Raw genomic sequence first — 18,340 nt, forward strand, 5'->3', positions numbered from 1 at the left:
CCTTGTCCTGTCCCTTAGCCTCTGATGCCACCTCTGTACGACAATGCCCACGTTGTCGGCCCTGAGTCCTCGCCACCTGTGACCCATCCACGTGGTTCCACAGACCTCTCAAACCAGCATGGCCTGATGGCAATCTGGAATTTCTTTCCTTCTTCAAATCTGGCCTCCTTTGAGACTTCCTTGTCCTAGTAAATATCATCCTCTCTCCCCCCCCACCCCAGGCCAGGGTCAGCCTTGACTCCTGTCTTACCCATCCTTTTTTTTTTTCCTGGCTGCATGGCGTGGCATGCAGAATGCTAGTTCCCCAACCAGGAATCGAAACCATGCCGCCCCTGCAGTGGGAGTACAGAGTCGTAACCACTGGACCACCAGGGAGGTCCCCTGTCTTACCCATCCTTGAGCAAGCAAGCTGTCTGGGCTCCATGTCCTAAATCCAACCAGAACCCACCACCTCTCCCACCTCCCTGTCCCCTACCCTGGTCCAGCCTCTGTTCAGACCCTTCACAGTCCTCCCCAACAGCAACCAGAGGGAGCCTCTTGATAACTGTTGATTCGATTCCATTATGTCCCAGCTCAACCCGGATTATTCCAAAGCAGGTGGCCCTGGGGGCACTCTCTGAGAAAGCCTGGCCTGGCCTTTCTTGCCTCTAGGAGATCTGGATCCCTGTGATAGGGACCAGCTCCACACTCCCTGCGCCGCTACTGACAAAAGTCCAACCTCCTGACTCTGGCCATCCAGGCCTGCTGGCCACCCAGCCCCATCTGGTATCAACCTTCCCGCCTACATTCCTGCTTCAGCCCCACTGGCTTTCCTGTGGCTCCGCAAACCTTCCAGGCTCAATTCGTCTCTGGGCCTTGGCACTCTCGTTGCCCTCTGCCTGGAGCTCTCCCATCCCAGACCCTCTGGTGGCTTATCCCTCATGAATGCTGACCTGACCCAGCTCAGCGCTCCCATCCCATCTCGGGGCCTCTGGGCAGCGGAGAGCAGGCAGGAGGGCTTGCCTGTCGCTGCTAGAGGACTTCTCATAGCCTCCACTTATTGGCCCTGGACCTCCTGAGTGCTGGCTTTTGTTGCTTGCTGTGTCTGGGGTCCCCAGAACAAGGGTCTGGAATGGACGCACGACTGTAGACCCCAGCATCCCCCAAGTCCCAGCCCGTCTCCTCTCTTCCCTTGTCTTCTCCAGCTCCTCCCACCACCCTCCTCCTCCACCCTCAGGGAGGCCCTGGTACCTACTGGTCAAAGCCTTCGGTACCCCCCTCTCCTGGCCCCCATCATGCTGTGGGGCACTCAGTGTGGGTGGGTTGCGGTGTTGATGTGACCGGTTGTGGATGTGAATCTCAGCCTCCTTTCTTTGGTCAGTGGCCTCATTATCTTTCACAGTGGTCCTGGGGAACTGCCTGTCCCTTCTGCTCCTGGTTCTGCCAGCAGCAGGCCTGTCCCCGGAATGGTTACCAGACACTGCTTCCTTGATTTGTTCTATGAGGACTCCTGTGGCTTCGTTGACCCCTCCCCCACCCCTGGCAGTGATTTCTGAGGGTTCCTTTGTAACCCTTAGTGTCCCTTTTATCTAAGGGTGGCCTCTGGGCCACGTGAGCCGGTCCTGGAGGTGGAGGTGGGGGTGTAACTAACACCAGCAAAGGCTGCAGCAAGGTGCCTGGGGCTCCTCCGGAGCCAGAAGCAATGTGAGCTGAGCAGGGACCCAGGGAGTTGCAGGCAGGAGGCAGGGCGGGGCCCAGGAGCCAGACATGGAGCCCAGACTGGAAGCCAGCCAGGAGCGCTGCCGTAGAAGCAGCTCCTCTCGCCCAGTCCTCAGGAGCTCTGCCCTAAGGTGACTTTGGAGGTGATGGGAAGGAAGCTCAAATTTCCAGCTTAGGAACACTCCTCTAGATCCATAATACCCCGTCCTCAGAGGCCACCAGGCTATCACCCAAAACCCAAGTGGAAGGAAGACCTTGTGAGTCCTGCCGGCCATCCCTAGAAAGATGAGACCAAGCCGGTGGAAGGGGATAGGGCTGGACTGAAGAAGGGATCATGTCCAGCCTCTCTTCCCTGCTTCTGTCTCACTTGGAGCCCCTGGAAGTCCAAGACTTGTGTCAAGATGAGGGACCCGGAAGGTGTTTATCAGTGTCCCCAAGCATAGATGGGGAAACTGAGGTCAGGACAGACAAGGGACCCAGGGCCCTGGGGGCATCAGGAATCCACAGGCTCCCCTCCCAATGAGCTGTTGACTGAAATCATTGGCAGGACGGGAGCGAAGGATCAGGAGGAAGAGGAACAGACGGCCCCATGTGTGGTCTGTGGTGACCTGGGTCCCGTCTTGGAGTCCAGCCTCTCAGGCTTCCCTCTGTCCTCTCCCAAGTAGCTCAAAGTGGCCTGTGAGGCCAGAGTAGGTCTCAGTGAGAAAGTAAGTGCAGGGGCCAGGGAGGAAGAGAAGCTCATCAGATCGAGGGACAGGAAATCAGCTGCCGCTTCCTGGCTAGAGATTTGAGACGGCGGGGCCCTCTCTGGCCTGTGCGCATGTGCAAAGTGGAGCTTGCAGACAGATGCTGATGCTCACGGACTCAGGGTCCCTCACGCAGACATGTGCACACGCAGAGCCAGGGCGAGACACTGTGGCAGGAGTCCTACCTTGGCCACAGGAAGCCCCTCGTCTAAAGAGTAGACTATAGAATCTCACCTGCTCATCCTCGGGATGCAGCCTGGCCAGGATGGGGGTTCCAGCCTTAAGGGCCACCCCTGAAGCAGGAGATGGGCAAGACTGTCTCCTGGATCTTCCTTATCCCAGGTGATGCTGGATCCCAGCAAGTCCCCAGGCCTCCAGCTGCTCCGGGTCCCCACTCAAGGACCAACCTTGCCCTTTTCATCAGAGTACCAGGGTGTTGGAGGGGATGGGAGAAGCCCCCAACTCGCTGCCCACCCTGAGCCAGGCTGAACCTGCCACGGGCCTCCTGGGTCAGGCACTGTCCCTTGAGCCATGGACACCCAGGTGTGCCGGGGCCCTCACGGGACTGGGTGCTTTCTCGGGTTTCTCCCCGCGGGCCGGCTCAGTGAGGGCCTCCTCTTTGATGATGACAGGGAAGCCTGAGTGGTTGCAAGGGGTGATTCTAGCAAAACAGAGGAATCAGTGTCTCCTCGAACGAGCTGCAGAGTTGTCCCAGGGCCTCCCCCACGTCTGGCCCACACCTAGCATACACAGTCATGTGCTGTGCTTCAGACTTGGCCCCTGAGGTCTTTGCTTCTACCTGCATGCGGCCACCTTTCTGTTCTAGCCAGTCCCTTCTCCATGTCTCCCTGCAACAGCCAAGGCCTAGCTCCCCACTTTAGAGGCTGAGACCCAAAAGGACGCTCCGAGCCTTTTGTGTCCCCCACAGGCCCTCGGCTCAGACACATGCCTCCTTACCCACATGCCTGAGTCTGCATCTCCCTGCCTTTGGGGCCTCAGCCTAGGCCTGGCCTGTGACTCTGGTCCCAGCCCCACCCCACCTCTGAAACTGCTGGGAGTAACCAGGAGATAAAGGGGGTGGGGTGGCTGGTGTCCCAGCTGGGATGAGGGTCTCCCAACCAGTGCCTCTGGGGACACTCGCCCCATGCTCCTCCCTCTCAGCTGTCCTGCTAATCACTTAGCAAGATGTGCATGAAACCTGACCTGCACCTTCCTGAAAGCATCTCTGGGTACCAGCCTCCCTCTTGACCCCAGAGTGTAGCCCCAGCCCTTCAAAGGCCCCGCTCGGGCTGGGAGGGAAGTATGTTTATCCCAAGAGGACTGCCAGGAGCGCTGGGGGGATTAGCTCCCCAAGGTTGCAGGTATAAAGCCGCCCGCGCACCCTGCTGTTCTGGAGAGGTGGGCAAGGACCAAGGAGTGCCGGGCAGGCTCCTGGGGACTGATGGGCAGGGACTGGGGCGGAAGGGGGGCACCATGTTCTATGACTGCCTCTTCTCGGCTGCCTATCAGCGTGAGTACCCACCTGCCCAGCTCCTGCCCCCCACCCCCACCGAGGACAGGGAGGCTCTGACAGTGGCAAGGGAGGAGGGGGTGTTTGACAGCAGGCTGGTGAAACTTTCTGGGGTCACTCCTCTGACCAGCTTCCGATCCTGGGAAGCCAGGGGTCACCTCAAGGCAGGTGGTCCTGATGCTTTCCAGGGCTGCGGGACCCCTGGGAGGTGGGGTTGATGGGGTCGGTCACGGTCCACAGTCCTGCCTGCTGGGCAAAGGAGTTCATCTCCCCAAGCCTCCACTGCATCTTGGCTTGTCAGTCAACCCTTCTGGACACTGACTTCAGGACAATGAGGTCGAGGGGGCGGGGGTGGCTGCTAATGGGTGTTAAGGATTATAGGTCCTTGTGGCCCCTAGCCCACTCCAATGGGCAGTCTTGCGGCTGGACAGGGGCCAGACAGGATTCCTGGAGAGGCCTAGCCTCATCTAGAGCTGGCTTCAGGCAGCAGCATCTATCTAGACGGCCTCAGGCTCAGGGTGGGGGTGGAGGCAGCAGGCAGAGCTGACCTGGTGACCTTTCCCCACAGAGGGTGCCATGCGGGCCAGCGAGACTGTGTCAGAGGCCAGCCCGGGCTCCACGGCTAGCCAGACCGGAGTCCCCACTCAGGTGGTTCAGCAGGTGCAGGGCACCCAGCAGGTAGGACACGCCCCGCCCCCAGGGTGGACAGAGAGCACGCCGCGCGGGCAGTGGGGCTATGGCTATAGTGACCTTGCTTCCCCCACCCCCAGTCCTGCTGCTGGAGCCATCTGCTCACCTGTTCTTATCAAGATGCTCACTGCTAAAAAAAAAATCCCTACCCCTCCACCCCGCCTTTCCCCCACCCTGGCCAGGCCTCCCTGGGGAAACCAGCCCGGTTCAGGCCCTTCTTCCTTTCCCCACAGCGGCTACTGGTCCAGACAAGTGTGCAGGCCAAGCCGGGCCACGTGTCACCCCTCCAGCTCACCAACATCCCGGTGTCCCAGCAGGTAAGCGCCCCGCCTCTGGCCCCCACACCCCACTCTCAGAGCCCTCCCAGGGTGTACAACCAACCCCTGGAGCCTGCTCGGATCTGCCCGCACCAGCCTCGAGGATGTGGGGCCTACCCTGGGGTGGCCAGTGAGGCCGTGTCAGGCAGGGCCCATCAGGCAAGAAGGAGCTGCAGGAGTCATCTTAACAGAGAGACCTGAGGATTGACAGGAACACGGCTGGTGTTCCTGTCCAACCCTGGTGTTCCTGTCCAACCCTGATATTCCAGAGCAGAGAACCCAAAGCCTGTTAGGAACCAAGAGCCCAGCACCGGGAGCAAGTGCACAGTGATCTGTGGGCTGCAAGGCTGCACAGCGGCCGCTGGGGTCTGGCATGAACTGGGACAAAGTCCTGCCCAGTTTTCAGGGTGGGAGCACATTTTGAGGCCCATGGAGCCAGGTGCCCTGGGAAAAAACTTCAGCTCTGCTGAGTATGGGCTCCAGGACCTTGGGCAATTGCTTCTGCTGCCCTAAGCCTCGCTGTCACCCTCTGAAATTCAGGAGCCACCACGCATCGGGACTGTGTGGGCAATTCCGGGAGCCCGCAGGCAGGAAGCGCTAAGATAGCACCTGGCTCAGCACATTGCTGTTGAGTCACTCAGTCGTGTCCCCCTCTTTTGCGACCCCATGGACTGTAGCCCACTAGGCTCCTCTGTCCATGGGATTTCCCAGGCAAGAATAGTGTAGTGAGTTGCCATTTCCTTCTTCAGGGGATCTTCCCAACCCAGGGATTGAACGAACCCACATCTCCTGCATTGGCAGGTGGGTTCTTTACCACTGAGCCACCAGGGAAGCCCCTGGCACAGCACAGGTGCACATTAAAAACACACGGGCCAGGGGATTTCCTTGGTGGTCCAGTGGTTAAGACTCTGCACTTCTAATGCAGGGAACTCGATCCCTGGTCCGGGAACTGAGATCCCACATGCCTTGAGGAGGGCAAAAAAGAAAAACCTACACGCACACAGGTCATTGTCAGTGAACTATGGTCCTTCTCCCTTCTCGCTCCAGGCTCTTCCCACGCAGCGTCTGGTAGTGCAGAGCACAGCCCCGGGCGGCAAGGGCGGCCAGGTCTCCCTGACGGTGCATGGCACCCAGCAAGTGCACTCACCCCCCGAGGTAGGTGGTGGCCCCTTCAGCCATCCTCCCCGCCCCTCTCCCCAAAGGAGTGAGGACTCCGTCCTTTGAAGTCCCTGTTGAGCCTGGGTGTGGGAGGCTCGGCCGCTGGATTCTGCTCTGCTGGCTCTGCTCTGCTGGCTCTGAGCTGAGTTTGGCTCCAGGAGGAGGCACCTTCTCTCCTGGGCCAGGATGAATCTCAAAGTTCCAGCTCTGGGCCCTGCATCCCAGGAAGCAAAAGTGGCCGTCTTCCAACCATAGTGTGAATACTGAGGACCCCTAATTCCCATGAGGATGTGGAGGCAGGCGAGCTGTGGATGGCTGGGAGGATGGGTGTCAGCAGTCAGACTTTGAGGTCCCAGGCTGAGACATTCAGTTCTGGGGGTCTCTGGACAGGCCCTCAGAGCCTTCTGAGCCTAGAGTTTTCGAGGCATGAAACAAGTAATGATACCCACCCCTCATCTACTTCCCATGACACAGAGCTGATGGGGGCTCTGCAGCCAGCCCACCCAAGGTCAGCACTTGGTGCCACCACTCACAGCTGTGTGGCCCTGCACACATCCCTTCCCATCTGCGCCTTCACAACTCATCTGGAAAGTGGGGACCCCCAGACTTAGCCTTTCTCACCTCAGGGCTGCAGTCCAGCTGCTGATGGAGGCAGCTGGGGGCCGCTGAGTGGAGGCCAAAGTCCTCATCCTCCTCACTGGGGAAGACGGGCCTCCCCAGCATCTCTGGGCTGAACTCTGAGCCTTGCCCTGGGATCCCTGGGGCTGCGGGAGGGACCAGGCGTCTGGACGCCCGGGACAGTTATCAGCTTAGGTGGCTGGGAGACGTCCCCCCCAGCCGTTGTCCTCCCCGAATAACTCTTGGGACAGGGTTTGTCAGGGCCCGGCTGCCCCACACACTCTCTGCGCCTCCTTCCCTTGCAGCGGTCACCGGTGCAGGCCAACAGCTCCTCCGGCAAGACGGCCGGGGCCCCCACGGGCACGGTGCCACAGCAGCTGCAAGTCCATGGCGTCCAGCAGAGTGTCCCCGTCACCCAAGAGGTGCCAGGCCAAGGCGGGCGGTGGCAGGGGCAAGGGGTGCCAGCCCAGTGGCCTCTGCATCCTCCTAAAGCTGTTTGTCGGGGTGGTGGTGGGGAAGCCGGTGGGGGTCCAGCCCCAGCCAGCCACCGGGGCCTGCGGCAAGCAGCTCGGCTTCTCTCCAGACTCTACGTTCTCATCTAAATACTGAGGGCCAGGGAGCTAGGTGGTTGGGGCTGCTGTGGAAAGCACCTCAGACTGAATAGGCACTGGGAACAGCTTCGAGAAGCAACCTTGGCATCTCCAGGCCCATTTGCCTGGAGCCAAGTCCTGGCTCGCCCCCAAGGGGCTCAGGGAGAGGCCTCAGCCTGTTAAGTCCATGCCCCATCTTCCAGAGGAGGCCTCACTCTGAGCTGCCAGCCACCGTGGCCAGAGCAGGTTATAAGGCAAGGGTTGTCTGTCATTTGGTCATTACCAGTCAGGTTGGGGGGTGGTTTCCACCCCCTCAGAAAACCAGATGAAAGCCATAGATGCTCTCCCTGGAGGAAAGCAGAAACTCCACCCTGAAGGACTCAACAGATATTCTCCAGCCAGACACCACAGCCCCTCGGAATCTAGCCCTGAGTTCATCACTCAGCTGCTCCCCGCCTCCCAGCCTCTGTCCCTCACTCTGTTCTGAGGGTAATGCCGGCGTCCCCGCCATAGCATGGAAGTGAGGACTTGCTGGATGCCGAGGTGCGGGATGACCATGTAGGCAGTTGGGGTGGGGAGCAGGGACCCCTCCTCGGTCAGCTCCAAGTTCAGCTCTCAGTCCTACTTCCTGTTAGCCTCACCTGGTAGAGCCCGGGTTCACCATGGCACCCAGAGTCAACCTGCTAAGGAACCTGGAAGCCACATGATGTGGGGCCAGTAGTGAAAAGCTGGAGAAAGGCTGCCAGTGCTGGGGACAGGGGTGGCGCTTGAGGACAGGCGGGCAGCCATCCTGGCCATGGCTATCGCAGTCTGACTTGCCTTTCCCTCCCCGCAGAGGTCGGTGGTTCAGGCCACTCCACAGGTGCCCAAAGCTGGCCCCGTGCAGCAGCTCACCGTGCAAGGACTCCAGCCGGTCCATGTGGCTCAAGAGGTGTGTGTCTCACCCACATGCCTCTGGGCAAACTGGGGCTCAGTCCCGGAGGTGGGGGGGGGGCGGAGCGGGGGCGGGGAAGGTGCAGGCCCCTCAGGCCGCAGGGAGGGAATGCAGCCCCCCTGGGGGGGTCTGGGTGGAGGGTGGCAGCTGGAACTTTGAGAAACCCAGCCCCACCCTGGACTCCCAATTCCAACCATGGGCCTCAAGCCTTCCTCTTTGCCAGCACCGGGCAGTTCAGGGTCCAGGCTTTGCTAAGAGAGAGCTCTGGATTGCCCCTTCCCTGACACCGGGTGGGGTCTTCTGGTCGGGTTGCTGCCTAGTGTCAGCAGCCCGGTGGGCGGTGGAGGCCTGGACAGCCGCCCGCTGCCGGCCCCGGTGACCCCTCAGTATCTCTGTTTGTCCTCCAGAGCTCAGGCAGTCAGTTTCCCGCTAGGAAGGCAGAGCAGCAAGAGCCCTGGCCCACGCCGCCACCGGAGCCGCCGCCGCCCCGGCCGCCCACGCCTGGGCCCGGGCCGGGTGCGCTGGCCCCGGAACCGCCAGCTTGCCGCGGGGAGGCCGCGCAGCTAGGCAGCCCCGAGCTGCTGCCGCCCCATTACGAGCCGGGCGCCGAGCAGTGGGTGGAGCTGGTGGGCTTCCTGCCCCCGCACCTGCTCCTGCCGCAGCAGAAAGTGGTCCTCGAGCCACTACCCGGGCTGCCGGCCCGAGCCAGCCCCGACCAGAGGGTCAGGATCCAGAGAGTCCCCCAGGTGCTAGTGTTCGGCACGGCCGCCACGGCCCTCAAAGTAGGTGGCGGACGCACGGGCGGGGGTGCGAGGGGCGGGCGGGGGCGGGATCCGCCGGCCCCGGCCCGCGCCCGGCCCCGCAGGCCCTTTAGACCCCCACCTCCACCCAAACAGCCTGGGGACCCATCTCTGATTACCCCCCCACCCCCCACTCCCCGCCCTACCAAAGCGGGCTCCTAGTCCCAGGCTCTGCCCCTACAGACTGGGATGGGGGATGGGTGGGGAACTCAGGCCCCGCCCCCGCCCCGCTTTGTCAGTAGTTCCAGATTCTGGCCCACCAGTGGGGCCCCAGCCCTGGTCCCGGCTCCGCCCGTCGCATCCTGTGCACCTAGGCCCCGCCCCCATAGGCAGGGGTCCCTCCCTGATGCAGGCGCCTCTCCTACAGCCATGGCTAGTTCCCGGCTCCGGCCGGCTTAACCGTCAGGCTTGTACCAGAACTTGGCTCTGCCGCTGGGGTTCAGCTTTCATGCCCGCAGTAGGACCCTGTCTGGGGTCCCCTCCACCCACCTCATCTCAACCCTACCCTTGCTGTCCCCAGTTCAAGCAGAGAGGCCTGGCTTTTCCTGACGCCGCTGTGCCTCATTCCCAGCCCTGGCCCTGTCCAGGGTGTTCAGAGAGCCCGCCCCTAAGTGCAGCCTCCCAGCCGGGGATCTGGGAGTCCCCGTGAGCTTGGCCAGCTGCCAGACTTTGAGAAGCAGGGAGGTGGGGAGCCAGCCCACCCCTGACCCTCTGTGTCCCCTTCCTCCCATGCCAGGTGCAGCAGCTCCAGCAGGTGCCGGTCTCACACGTGTACCCCAGCCAAGTGCAGTACGTGGAGGGTGGCGATGCCAGCTACACGGCGAGTGCCATGTGAGTGGGGCGGGGGTGGGGGAAGGGACAGGAGGAGGAGCATGGGTCTGCTCAGGATCCCTTCCCAGAACTTGAAGCCCCAGTCTCCAGCAGACCAGCTAGCCTTCAAGGTGAAAACAGGTGATAACAGTGAAGAAGAGGGGACCCTGGCATGTTGGGAAAGGCGTTCCAGCATTGCGTCAGGCTTTGGAGTCAGGGAGGGGGCTCTGGTTCTTTGCAAAAAAACAAAAAAACATGGACTTCCCTGGCAGTCCAGTGGTTGAGACTGCGCTTCCGATGCCAGGGGCGCAGGTTCGATCTCTGATCAGGGAACTAAGATCTGACACGTCACAAGACATGGCCCGAAAAGAAATTGCAAAAAAGGAAAAGAAGTTTAATTTTACAAGATAAAATTTTTAATGAGTAGGGAACGTTAAACAGTGAAGAAGAAATCTTTACTCCTGATCCCCAAGCCTGCCCCAGAGGAGATGCTGCGCCCCATTTCTTTGTTTCCTCCCTGAGAAACTCTGAGAATAGAAATTACCTGCTTTGTGTGTTGAGAAATAGAGGCAGTGTGTTCTGTCCCCTGTTTCTTCCCCTGCCACATAGCTTGGAGCTCTCCATGTGGGTCTCAGTTATCCTCTTTAATCACCGTGTGTAACTCCACTGCTCAGTCACAGCATGAATGTCATATGGCCAGTCACCCCCAGCTAGCACGTAGACGACTTCCACTCTCTGCTGCTGTACATGGCTCTGCCTCAGTACCTGCCATATCAGGCATATGTCAGCCCCAGGCCTGCCCTAACCTCGGCTCTGGCTCCTTGCTGGGGATCCTCCACACACCACCACCTTCTGTCTCCCCTTCTTCACAGTAATAATTCCAGGACTTAGAGTTATTCTAGTTGTCCGTTCAGCTTCCCAGGGGGCGCTAGTGCTAAAGAACCTGCCTGCGAAGGCAGGAGACGCGGGTTTGATCCCCGGGTTGGGAAGATCTGCTGGAGAAGGGCATGACAATCCACTCCAGTATTCTTGCCTGGAGAATCCCATGGACACATGAATTATTTGAGTTTTGAGAAGTTTCACTGACTTTCTTTGCATTTGCCTGATGTCTTTCTCACGTCCCAACCACCTGTCCCTGTGGGCATGACACTGGGGGTGGATTAGCTCATGGAATGACTTGATCCCTGGGTCCTGATCCTGTGGGTGTGGGGCCCTGGCCCCTGAGTCATGGTCTACAGCATCCAGCGACCTCATGGTTCTGTTGATTTATTTCCCGCACTGCCTGGCTCTCATCTGTGCAGGTGACCAGTGCTGGCGGGGGCCACCGAGGACATTCCAGAGAGGAGCCTAGCTCCCGAGGGCCCCCAAGGGCTCTTCTGCCTCTCCCTGGTCTGTCATTGGCTTCTGTTTCAATTCTTCCCTCCGTGACTATAGTGTGTGAGTGATCACACAGTAACTCCGCTGTTACCATCAGATTCTTCTGCTGTATGACTTTCTTGAGGGCACCATATCTTCTGTCTCTCCCTCACAGTGGGTCATTTCCACCTTTCCAGCCCTTTGCTGGTCTGGATTCCTGCTCTGACTAAAGCCACACCCCCTGGGCTTCTATCCATGGCCCTGATTAGCCTGTGTCCAGTTGTTGTCGTTCAGTCGCTAAGTCGTGTCTGACTCTTTGTGAACCCATGAACTGCAGCACATCAGGCTTCCCTGTCCTTCACTGTCTTACAGAGTTTGCTCAAACTCATGTCCACTGAGTCAGTGATGCTATCTGACCATCTTAATCTCTGTTATCCCCTTATCCTCCTGCCCTCAATCTTTCCCAGCATCAGGGTTTTTTTTCCAGTGAGTTGGCTCTTTGTATCAGGTGGTCGAGGTTAGATACACACATTCATTCTGGTAGTCATTTGGCAAACAGTTGCCATAGCAACATTTTCTGAGAGCACAGTGTTGCAGGTAGGGTGCTGGGCTGGTTTTGGTTCCTGCCAAAGCGGGTGGCAGGGGCACTTAGCAGTACTGGCTCAGGTCACACACTTCTGGAGTCACTCGTGCCATGATGTGGACTATGTAGGTGTGTGAACCAGGACACAGTGAACAAGAGCTGCATCCTGGGGTCTGATGGATGATGCTGTACACCAGGAGTGACCACACTCCCACCACCACCCCAGTTGCTCTCCTTGCTGCTCTGGGAGGCCCGTAGGACTCCGCTCCCCGGCATCCTTCAGCACCTTCTGGGCCAAGGACACTCCTGACGGGCCTCCCTCCTTTCTGGATTTTAACATTTTAGCTTATGTTTTTTATAATTACTTTTATTTTATTTCTTTATTTTTGGTTGCGCTGGGTCTTCAGTGCTGCGTGGGCTTACTCTAGCTGTGCCACGCGGGGGCTACTCTAGTTGCGATGCACAGGCTTCTCATTGCAGTGGCTTCTCTCGTTGTGGAGCACGGACTTTAGAGCTCCCAGCCTTCAGTAGTTGGAGCTCCTGAGCTCCAGGGCACAGGCTCAGTAGTTGTGGAACATGGGCTTAGTTGCTCCACAGCGTGTGGGATCTTCCCAGACCAGGCATCAAACCCATGTCTGCTGTATTGGCAGGCAGATTCTTGACACACTGAGCCACCAGGGAAGCCCAGCTTATGTTTTCAAACGCCTAATACATTGTGCGTGTGAGCCAAGTTGCTTCAGTTGTATCTGTCTTATTGCGACCTCGCAGACTGTAGCTCACCAGGCTCCTCTGTCTATGGGATTCTCCAGGCAAAAATGCTGGAGTGGGTTACCATTTCCTTCTCCAGGGGATTGAGAGGGCTCAAAAATCAAACCTGTATCCAACCATGTTTAGTGAAGTGGCTGCCCCTGTCCACACACCCTTCACCCCAACGAATAGCAGATACAGATAATGAAATGCCATGCGATCTCTCCCTTCTTCCCGAAGTATCATCCATACCCCTCCCTGCCTCTTTTGTTCACCTAATGGAACATACTGGACCTTGTTCTTTGGTGGGACCTCAAGACCTTCCTCCTCCTCTCTCACCCCCACATAGGAAATCATCAGCTTTTAACTTGACATCCCAGTAAAGATAGACCCCACCCCCCACCCCCAACCATCCATGTTATTCTTGCTACGATTTGCAGCCTTGAGTTCATGTGACCGAATAGTTGGAGACCTCTCCAGGGCGGGATGGGTCGCTGGGTCAAAGCGAAACATATATGCGCCTTAATAGTCGTCGCTGACCAGCCCCTCATGGTGGCAGCCAATGGATTTAGAAGTAGAGCTCTCACTTTTCCCCACCCACTTCCTGCACCTCGTGTCCCTTGACATGTGCCACCTTCCAAAGTGCCCTCAATTTACCTTTGCACTTGGCTTCTCCTCTGGCTCCCTTGCTAGGACGTTAACCTCCCCCAGACCCCAGGGTGGGGCCTTTTCTCTCGTGTCCACTGTTGGGTCCAGCGTACCTAGAACACTGCCCAAGCAGGCCTTCAGTAGTTGTTGGTCTTTTTTTTTGGCTGCACCACCAGGCTTGAGCAATTTGAGTTCCCCGACCAGGCCCCCCAGCAGTGGGAGCGAGGAGTCCTAACCCCTAGACTGCCAGGGAATTCTCTCAATAGTTTGTTTTCTGAGTGACTGAAGTGTTTAGCCCGTTGCAAGTTACTCAGCTCTTCCAGTCTCAGTTCCTCACGGCTGAAGCGGGGACTCCCAAGTCACAGGACTGTTTTGAGGATTCAGTGAAGAATTGCCCATCAGGCACTGCGGGGTGTGCAGTGCATGGGGCTGTTGCTGCCCTGCTCCCCCTTCCCCCCTCCACTGCAGGGCCCCCCTCATTATGCCCCTGGGCCACCCAGCTCTTATCCCCTGTCTCCTGCCCTCTACTTCTTTTGTAGCCGCTCCAGCACCTACTCCTACTCTGAGACGCCACTGTACCCGCAGACGGCAGGCACCAGCTACTACGAGGCCGCGGGCACGGCTGCCCAGGTCAGCACCCCGGCCACTTCCCAGGCGGTGGCCAGCAGCGGCTCCGTGCCCATGTACGTGTCTGGAAGCCAGGTTGTCGCCAGCTCCACCAGCAGTGGGAGTGGAGCCAGCAGCAGCAGCGGCAGCGGCAGCGGCAGCAGCAGCAGCGGCGGGGGTGGTGGGGGTGGGGGTGGTGGCGGCGGCGGCGGCAGCGGCGGCGGAGCAGGCACCTACGTGATCCAAGGCGGCTACATGCTGGGCGGTGCCAGTCAGTCCTACTCGCACACCACCCGTGCCTCACCAGCCACCGTAAGTGCCCACCCAGCCCCAAAGGAGACAGGGGTTGGGGGGGGGCTCTGGGCAGGGGCAGCAGGCGATGGGTGCCAGCCACCGTCCCCAGGAGTCTGGGTAGCCTGGTGCCAGGGCACTCAGGTGAAGAGGTCCTGGGGTTGACTCCTCACTCTGTGGCCTCAGGGAACCTCCTCAGCCTCTCTGGGCCTCAGCTAATACGCCTGAAGCTCTTGGAGCTATTACCCAAGGAAGTGTCATCGAATCTGATAGTCTGGCGATGGCAGATAGATAGCATGGGGTGAGAAATGCAGGCACCACCATGCCAGGAGCTACCCGAAGCAAGGATCTGTGTCTGTCCAGAAAGGCAGTGAGATAACCTTCCTGTGCCCAGAGCAGCTCTGTGGAACAGCCCTAGGGCCTAATCCTGATGGGGCTTGTCATCAGCTCTGTGACTGTGGTGGGGTGTCCCGGCATGGTCCTTGTCCTCCAGGAGCTTGAGGTCTGAGCGATGGCTTCCCGTCATGTTTAACTCCCGCCCTCTCCCACGGCCACCCATTGTGGACATCATTACCAAGACCGAAGCTTTCTCAGAAGACAGGACATCCCTCATGCACCCAGGAAGCCTGGCTTCTAGTCTGAATTTTTTAATGCTGGTCATGACCCCCATAACTGACTTCATGACTCCCGAGTGGGTTCTGAAAATGTGTTCCCCTAGACCCATGCTGTCTGATAGAACATCCTCCAGTGATGGATATGTTCTTTGCTTGCTGCGTAGTGTACAGGCCTCGGGACACATGAGGCTATTGAGTGCTGGAAATGTGAGTTTCATAGTCCTAGAAACAGAATTGTTGTTATTTTTTTATTTTAGAATTTTAAAAAATGATTTACTTTTGGCTGTACTGGGTCTTCGTTACTGTGCTTGGACTTGTGCCCAGTCTGTGTCGTTGCGGGGCACAGACTTCTGACCTTGCTGGCTTCTCTTGTTGCGGAGCATGAACTCTAGAGCGTGCGGGCTTCAGTAGTTGTGGTGCACGGGCTTGGTTGCCTCATGGCACATGGGATCTTCCCAGAACAGGGATCGGACCCGTGTCCCCTGCATTGGCAGGTGGATCCTTAACCATTGGACTCCAGGGAAGTCGCTGAGTTGTTTTTTAGAAAAAATGATCTTGAAAGAATTATGGTCACAGAAGCTGCAGAGATCCCTGTGGACCCCCCACCTAAGTTACCCCACTCGTTACAATTTATGTATCTGTAGTACAGTATCTAACTCGGAAACTGACAATTGGTCTTATATGGGGGTATCTACTTCTGTGTCTTTTTATAACATGGGTAGATTTGGGAAACCACCATCAAACTCAGAATGCAGAACTGTCCTGTCCCCGCAAAGATCTCCCTGGTGCTACCCTTTTAAAGTCTCCCTTACCCTCCTCCCTTCCAGCGTTCCTGACCCCTGGCCATCATGAATCTGTTCCCCATTTCTCTAACACTGTCATTTCGAGAATGTTCTGTGGATGGACTCATACTTGACGTGACCTTTTGACACTGGCATTTTCCATTCCGCCTACATTCATTTAACAGCTCTCCGCAGCTAGTGGTGATGGCCTGGGACAGCGCAGTTCTAGAGAGTTCTGCTGGATTTAGTTCCCATGGGCAAGGGTGACATGACACCCTCGCCAGCATGGTTGTCAAGATCACAATGGGAAATAAATAGAGCACTTAGCGACGAGCACTTGAGAAATGGAAGCCATTCTTAGCATTCTTCTGATTCTTCCGTGGCCCTCGGGCCCCAGGTCCAGTGGCTCCTGGAAAACTATGAGACGGCCGAGGGCGTGAGCCTGCCGCGGAGCACCCTGTACTGCCACTACCTGCTGCACTGCCAGGAACAGAAGCTGGAGCCCGTCAACGCCGCGTCCTTCGGCAAGCTCATCCGCTCTGTCTTCATGGGCCTGCGTACCCGCAGGCTGGGCACCAGGTGGGGCCACCTGCCCCTGACAGCCCCCAGTGGCTGTAAGGCCCGCCCTCACCCTAAGTTTCAAGGTCCTCTGCTCCCCTTGTCCCTTCACTCCTCTCCAGCCCCAATGGCCTCGTCTCAGTTCCTCTGACGCTCACATGCTCCTGCCCCAGGAGCATGTGCCTTTGCACTCTGTGCCTTTCTCCGTCTGCTGACTCAAATATCCCCTGGCCCTCCTAACTAAAACTTCAGCTTTCCCCTACCTCCTTGGCATCCATCTCACCTAGTTTTTCTCCTGAGCACCCATCCAGGATGCCTTTCATGTTACTTCTCATTTCTGATCTGTCTTCTGATGCTGAAATGCACACCCCTTGAGAGTGTGGGGGCTGCACACAGTCATTGCTTAATCACGGCCTGTGAGTCAGTGAATTCACAGAGGAAGGAGCAAGGAGCCCTCCCGTGAGCCCACCCTTCTCTGCCTCTCCTTTGTGATCCCCCACACCTTTCTGGGCTAAGCCCTGCTCTTCTCTTGGTTCCAGCTCCCAGTTCAGGCCTGAGTGTCACCTCATTCAGGCAGGCATGCATGTAGAATCTTGGGCAGAGTCCCTCGTCTCTCTGTGCCTCTGTTTCCTCAGCTATCAGGCTAGGATGCTAGGAGTACCCTTCATAGGGTAGAGATGAGAAACACGTGCCTTCGCATGTGCTCAGTGCTCAGAACAGTGCCTGGCAAATTGTTATGACTAGTAGTCAGCAAAGACTTGCTAAGTGCCTGCCCCCGACTTTGGTCCTATCTTCACAGAGCTCAGTCTGCGGGTGGGGGCCTCTCCTGGCCCCCATAGTCCCCATGGCTTCCCCAGCCCAGCACCCCCAGCTCTGTGGAACATGGGTCTTACCCCCGGGGCTCTGTTTGGCCCCCTAGCAGAGAGGAGGTGGGTGCGATGTAAAGTTGCCAGTGGATAATCAGGGGCTACCCCCAGCCCAGCCCTCACCCTCTGCCTCCCTCCCAGGGGCAACTCCAAGTACCACTACTATGGCCTGCGCATCAAGGCCAGCTCGCCCCTGCTGCGGCTGATGGAGGACCAGCAGCACATGGCCATGCGGGGCCAACCCTTCTCCCAAAAACAGAGGTAGGAAGGCGGGGCTGGGTGGGTGCTGGCAGGCAGGGAAGGACGTGGCGGCCTAACTCCCCATCCCATTGCCCACCCATCCCTTCTCCAGGCTGAAACCCATCCAGAAAATGGAGGGCATGACCAACGGCGTGGCCGTGGGGCCACAGCAGGCCACTGGGCTCTCGGACATCAGCGCCCAGGTCCAGCAGTACCAGCAGTTTCTGGGTGAGGGCTCCCTGGACTGGGGTGGGGCCCAGGGCAGGCTGTGCAGCCCCCAGAGAGCCAGCAGATGGTTCACTTGCCCTCCCTGAACCTCATCACCCCAACTGGTCATGGGGGAGCTTGGTAGCCAAGTGGTGCCAACTTAACAGGATCCCAGGATGAGGCTGAAAGGGGTGGGTAGGTGGGACTGGAAGGGGCTCACGGTTTCTTCTCTGCCCTCCAGATGCCTCAAGAAGCCTCCCTGACTTCTCAGAGCTGGATCTCCAGGGCAAAGTGCTGCCCGAGGGCATCGGACCTGGGGACATCAAGGCCTTCCAGGTCCTATACCGGGAACACTGTGAGGTAGGGCACCTGGGCAGTGGGCAGGGGTGAGGGGCACCATGCTGCCCCCCGACCCCCTCGAGCATCTGGCCTCCCCAACAGGCCATCGTCGATGTCATGGTGAACCTGCAGTTCACACTGGTGGAAACGCTCTGGAAAACCTTCTGGAGGTACAACCTGAGCCAGCCCAGCGAGGCGCCTCCGCTGGCTGTGTGAGTGCCCCGGGGGGAGGAAGGGAGGAAGTTGTGCACCTGCGAGTCTGACCTCAAGGCTGGGGTGGCCAGACCATGCAGGGGCGGGGGGCTCCTCTCTGATCCCCACAGTTTGTGGGGCCCCTGTGGCCTTCTGAACCCACCTCCAGAGTGTGCCTGGGGACCAATCTGATGCTCTGTGTGTGGGATGGCGGGCCCCACCGAGCCATTTCCTCCCTGCAGTGGCTAGGTGCCTGGGTCCCCATGTACAAGATGTTGAGATCCCTCTCTGACCCTGGGGGCAGTGAGGCCTGTATCAGCCTGACCCCAGGGGTCTTCAGGAGGCAGAGGGTACCTGCCCGAGCCCAGGGTGGGGTGAGGGTGCTGTGCCCTTCTGACCCTGGGTGCAGGACTGTGGAACAGCCTCGTAACGCCTCGGGC

The 18,340-nt window shown here is 58.6% G+C and overlaps 1 protein-coding gene across 7 annotated transcripts in view; it reads left to right on the forward strand.

Annotated features, from left to right (window-relative positions):
- The window catches only part of RFX1 (regulatory factor X1), a 35,426-nt gene that overhangs the window by 12,747 nt on the left and 4,339 nt on the right, over window positions 1-18,340 (forward strand). For 4 of the 7 annotated variants that reach the window (XM_070792685.1, XM_070792687.1, XM_070792680.1 and 1 more), the window contains 13 exons: window positions 4,523-4,632; window positions 4,878-4,961; window positions 6,009-6,116; window positions 7,043-7,159; window positions 8,163-8,258; window positions 8,669-9,043; window positions 9,798-9,892; window positions 13,745-14,123; window positions 15,896-16,077; window positions 17,064-17,183; window positions 17,275-17,390; window positions 17,611-17,729; window positions 17,811-17,920. In XM_070792685.1, the coding sequence (XP_070648786.1) occupies window positions 4,531-4,632; window positions 4,878-4,961; window positions 6,009-6,116; window positions 7,043-7,159; window positions 8,163-8,258; window positions 8,669-9,043; window positions 9,798-9,892; window positions 13,745-14,123; window positions 15,896-16,077; window positions 17,064-17,183; window positions 17,275-17,390; window positions 17,611-17,729; window positions 17,811-17,920 (2,003 nt within the window). In that variant the 5' untranslated portion in view covers window positions 4,523-4,530. Of the gene's footprint in view, window positions 1-1,253; window positions 3,955-4,522; window positions 4,633-4,877; window positions 4,962-6,008; window positions 6,117-7,042; window positions 7,160-8,162; window positions 8,259-8,668; window positions 9,044-9,797; window positions 9,893-13,744; window positions 14,124-15,895; window positions 16,078-17,063; window positions 17,184-17,274; window positions 17,391-17,610; window positions 17,730-17,810; window positions 17,921-18,340 lie in introns of those variants that run through there. The other 3 variants (XM_070792683.1, XM_070792681.1, XM_070792686.1) reach the window with 3 other exon arrangements.

The sequence above is a fragment of the Bos indicus genome, chromosome 7 (assembly GCF_029378745.1).
Source record: "Bos indicus isolate NIAB-ARS_2022 breed Sahiwal x Tharparkar chromosome 7, NIAB-ARS_B.indTharparkar_mat_pri_1.0, whole genome shotgun sequence".
NCBI classification, from domain to species: Eukaryota; Metazoa; Chordata; class Mammalia; order Artiodactyla; family Bovidae; genus Bos; species Bos indicus.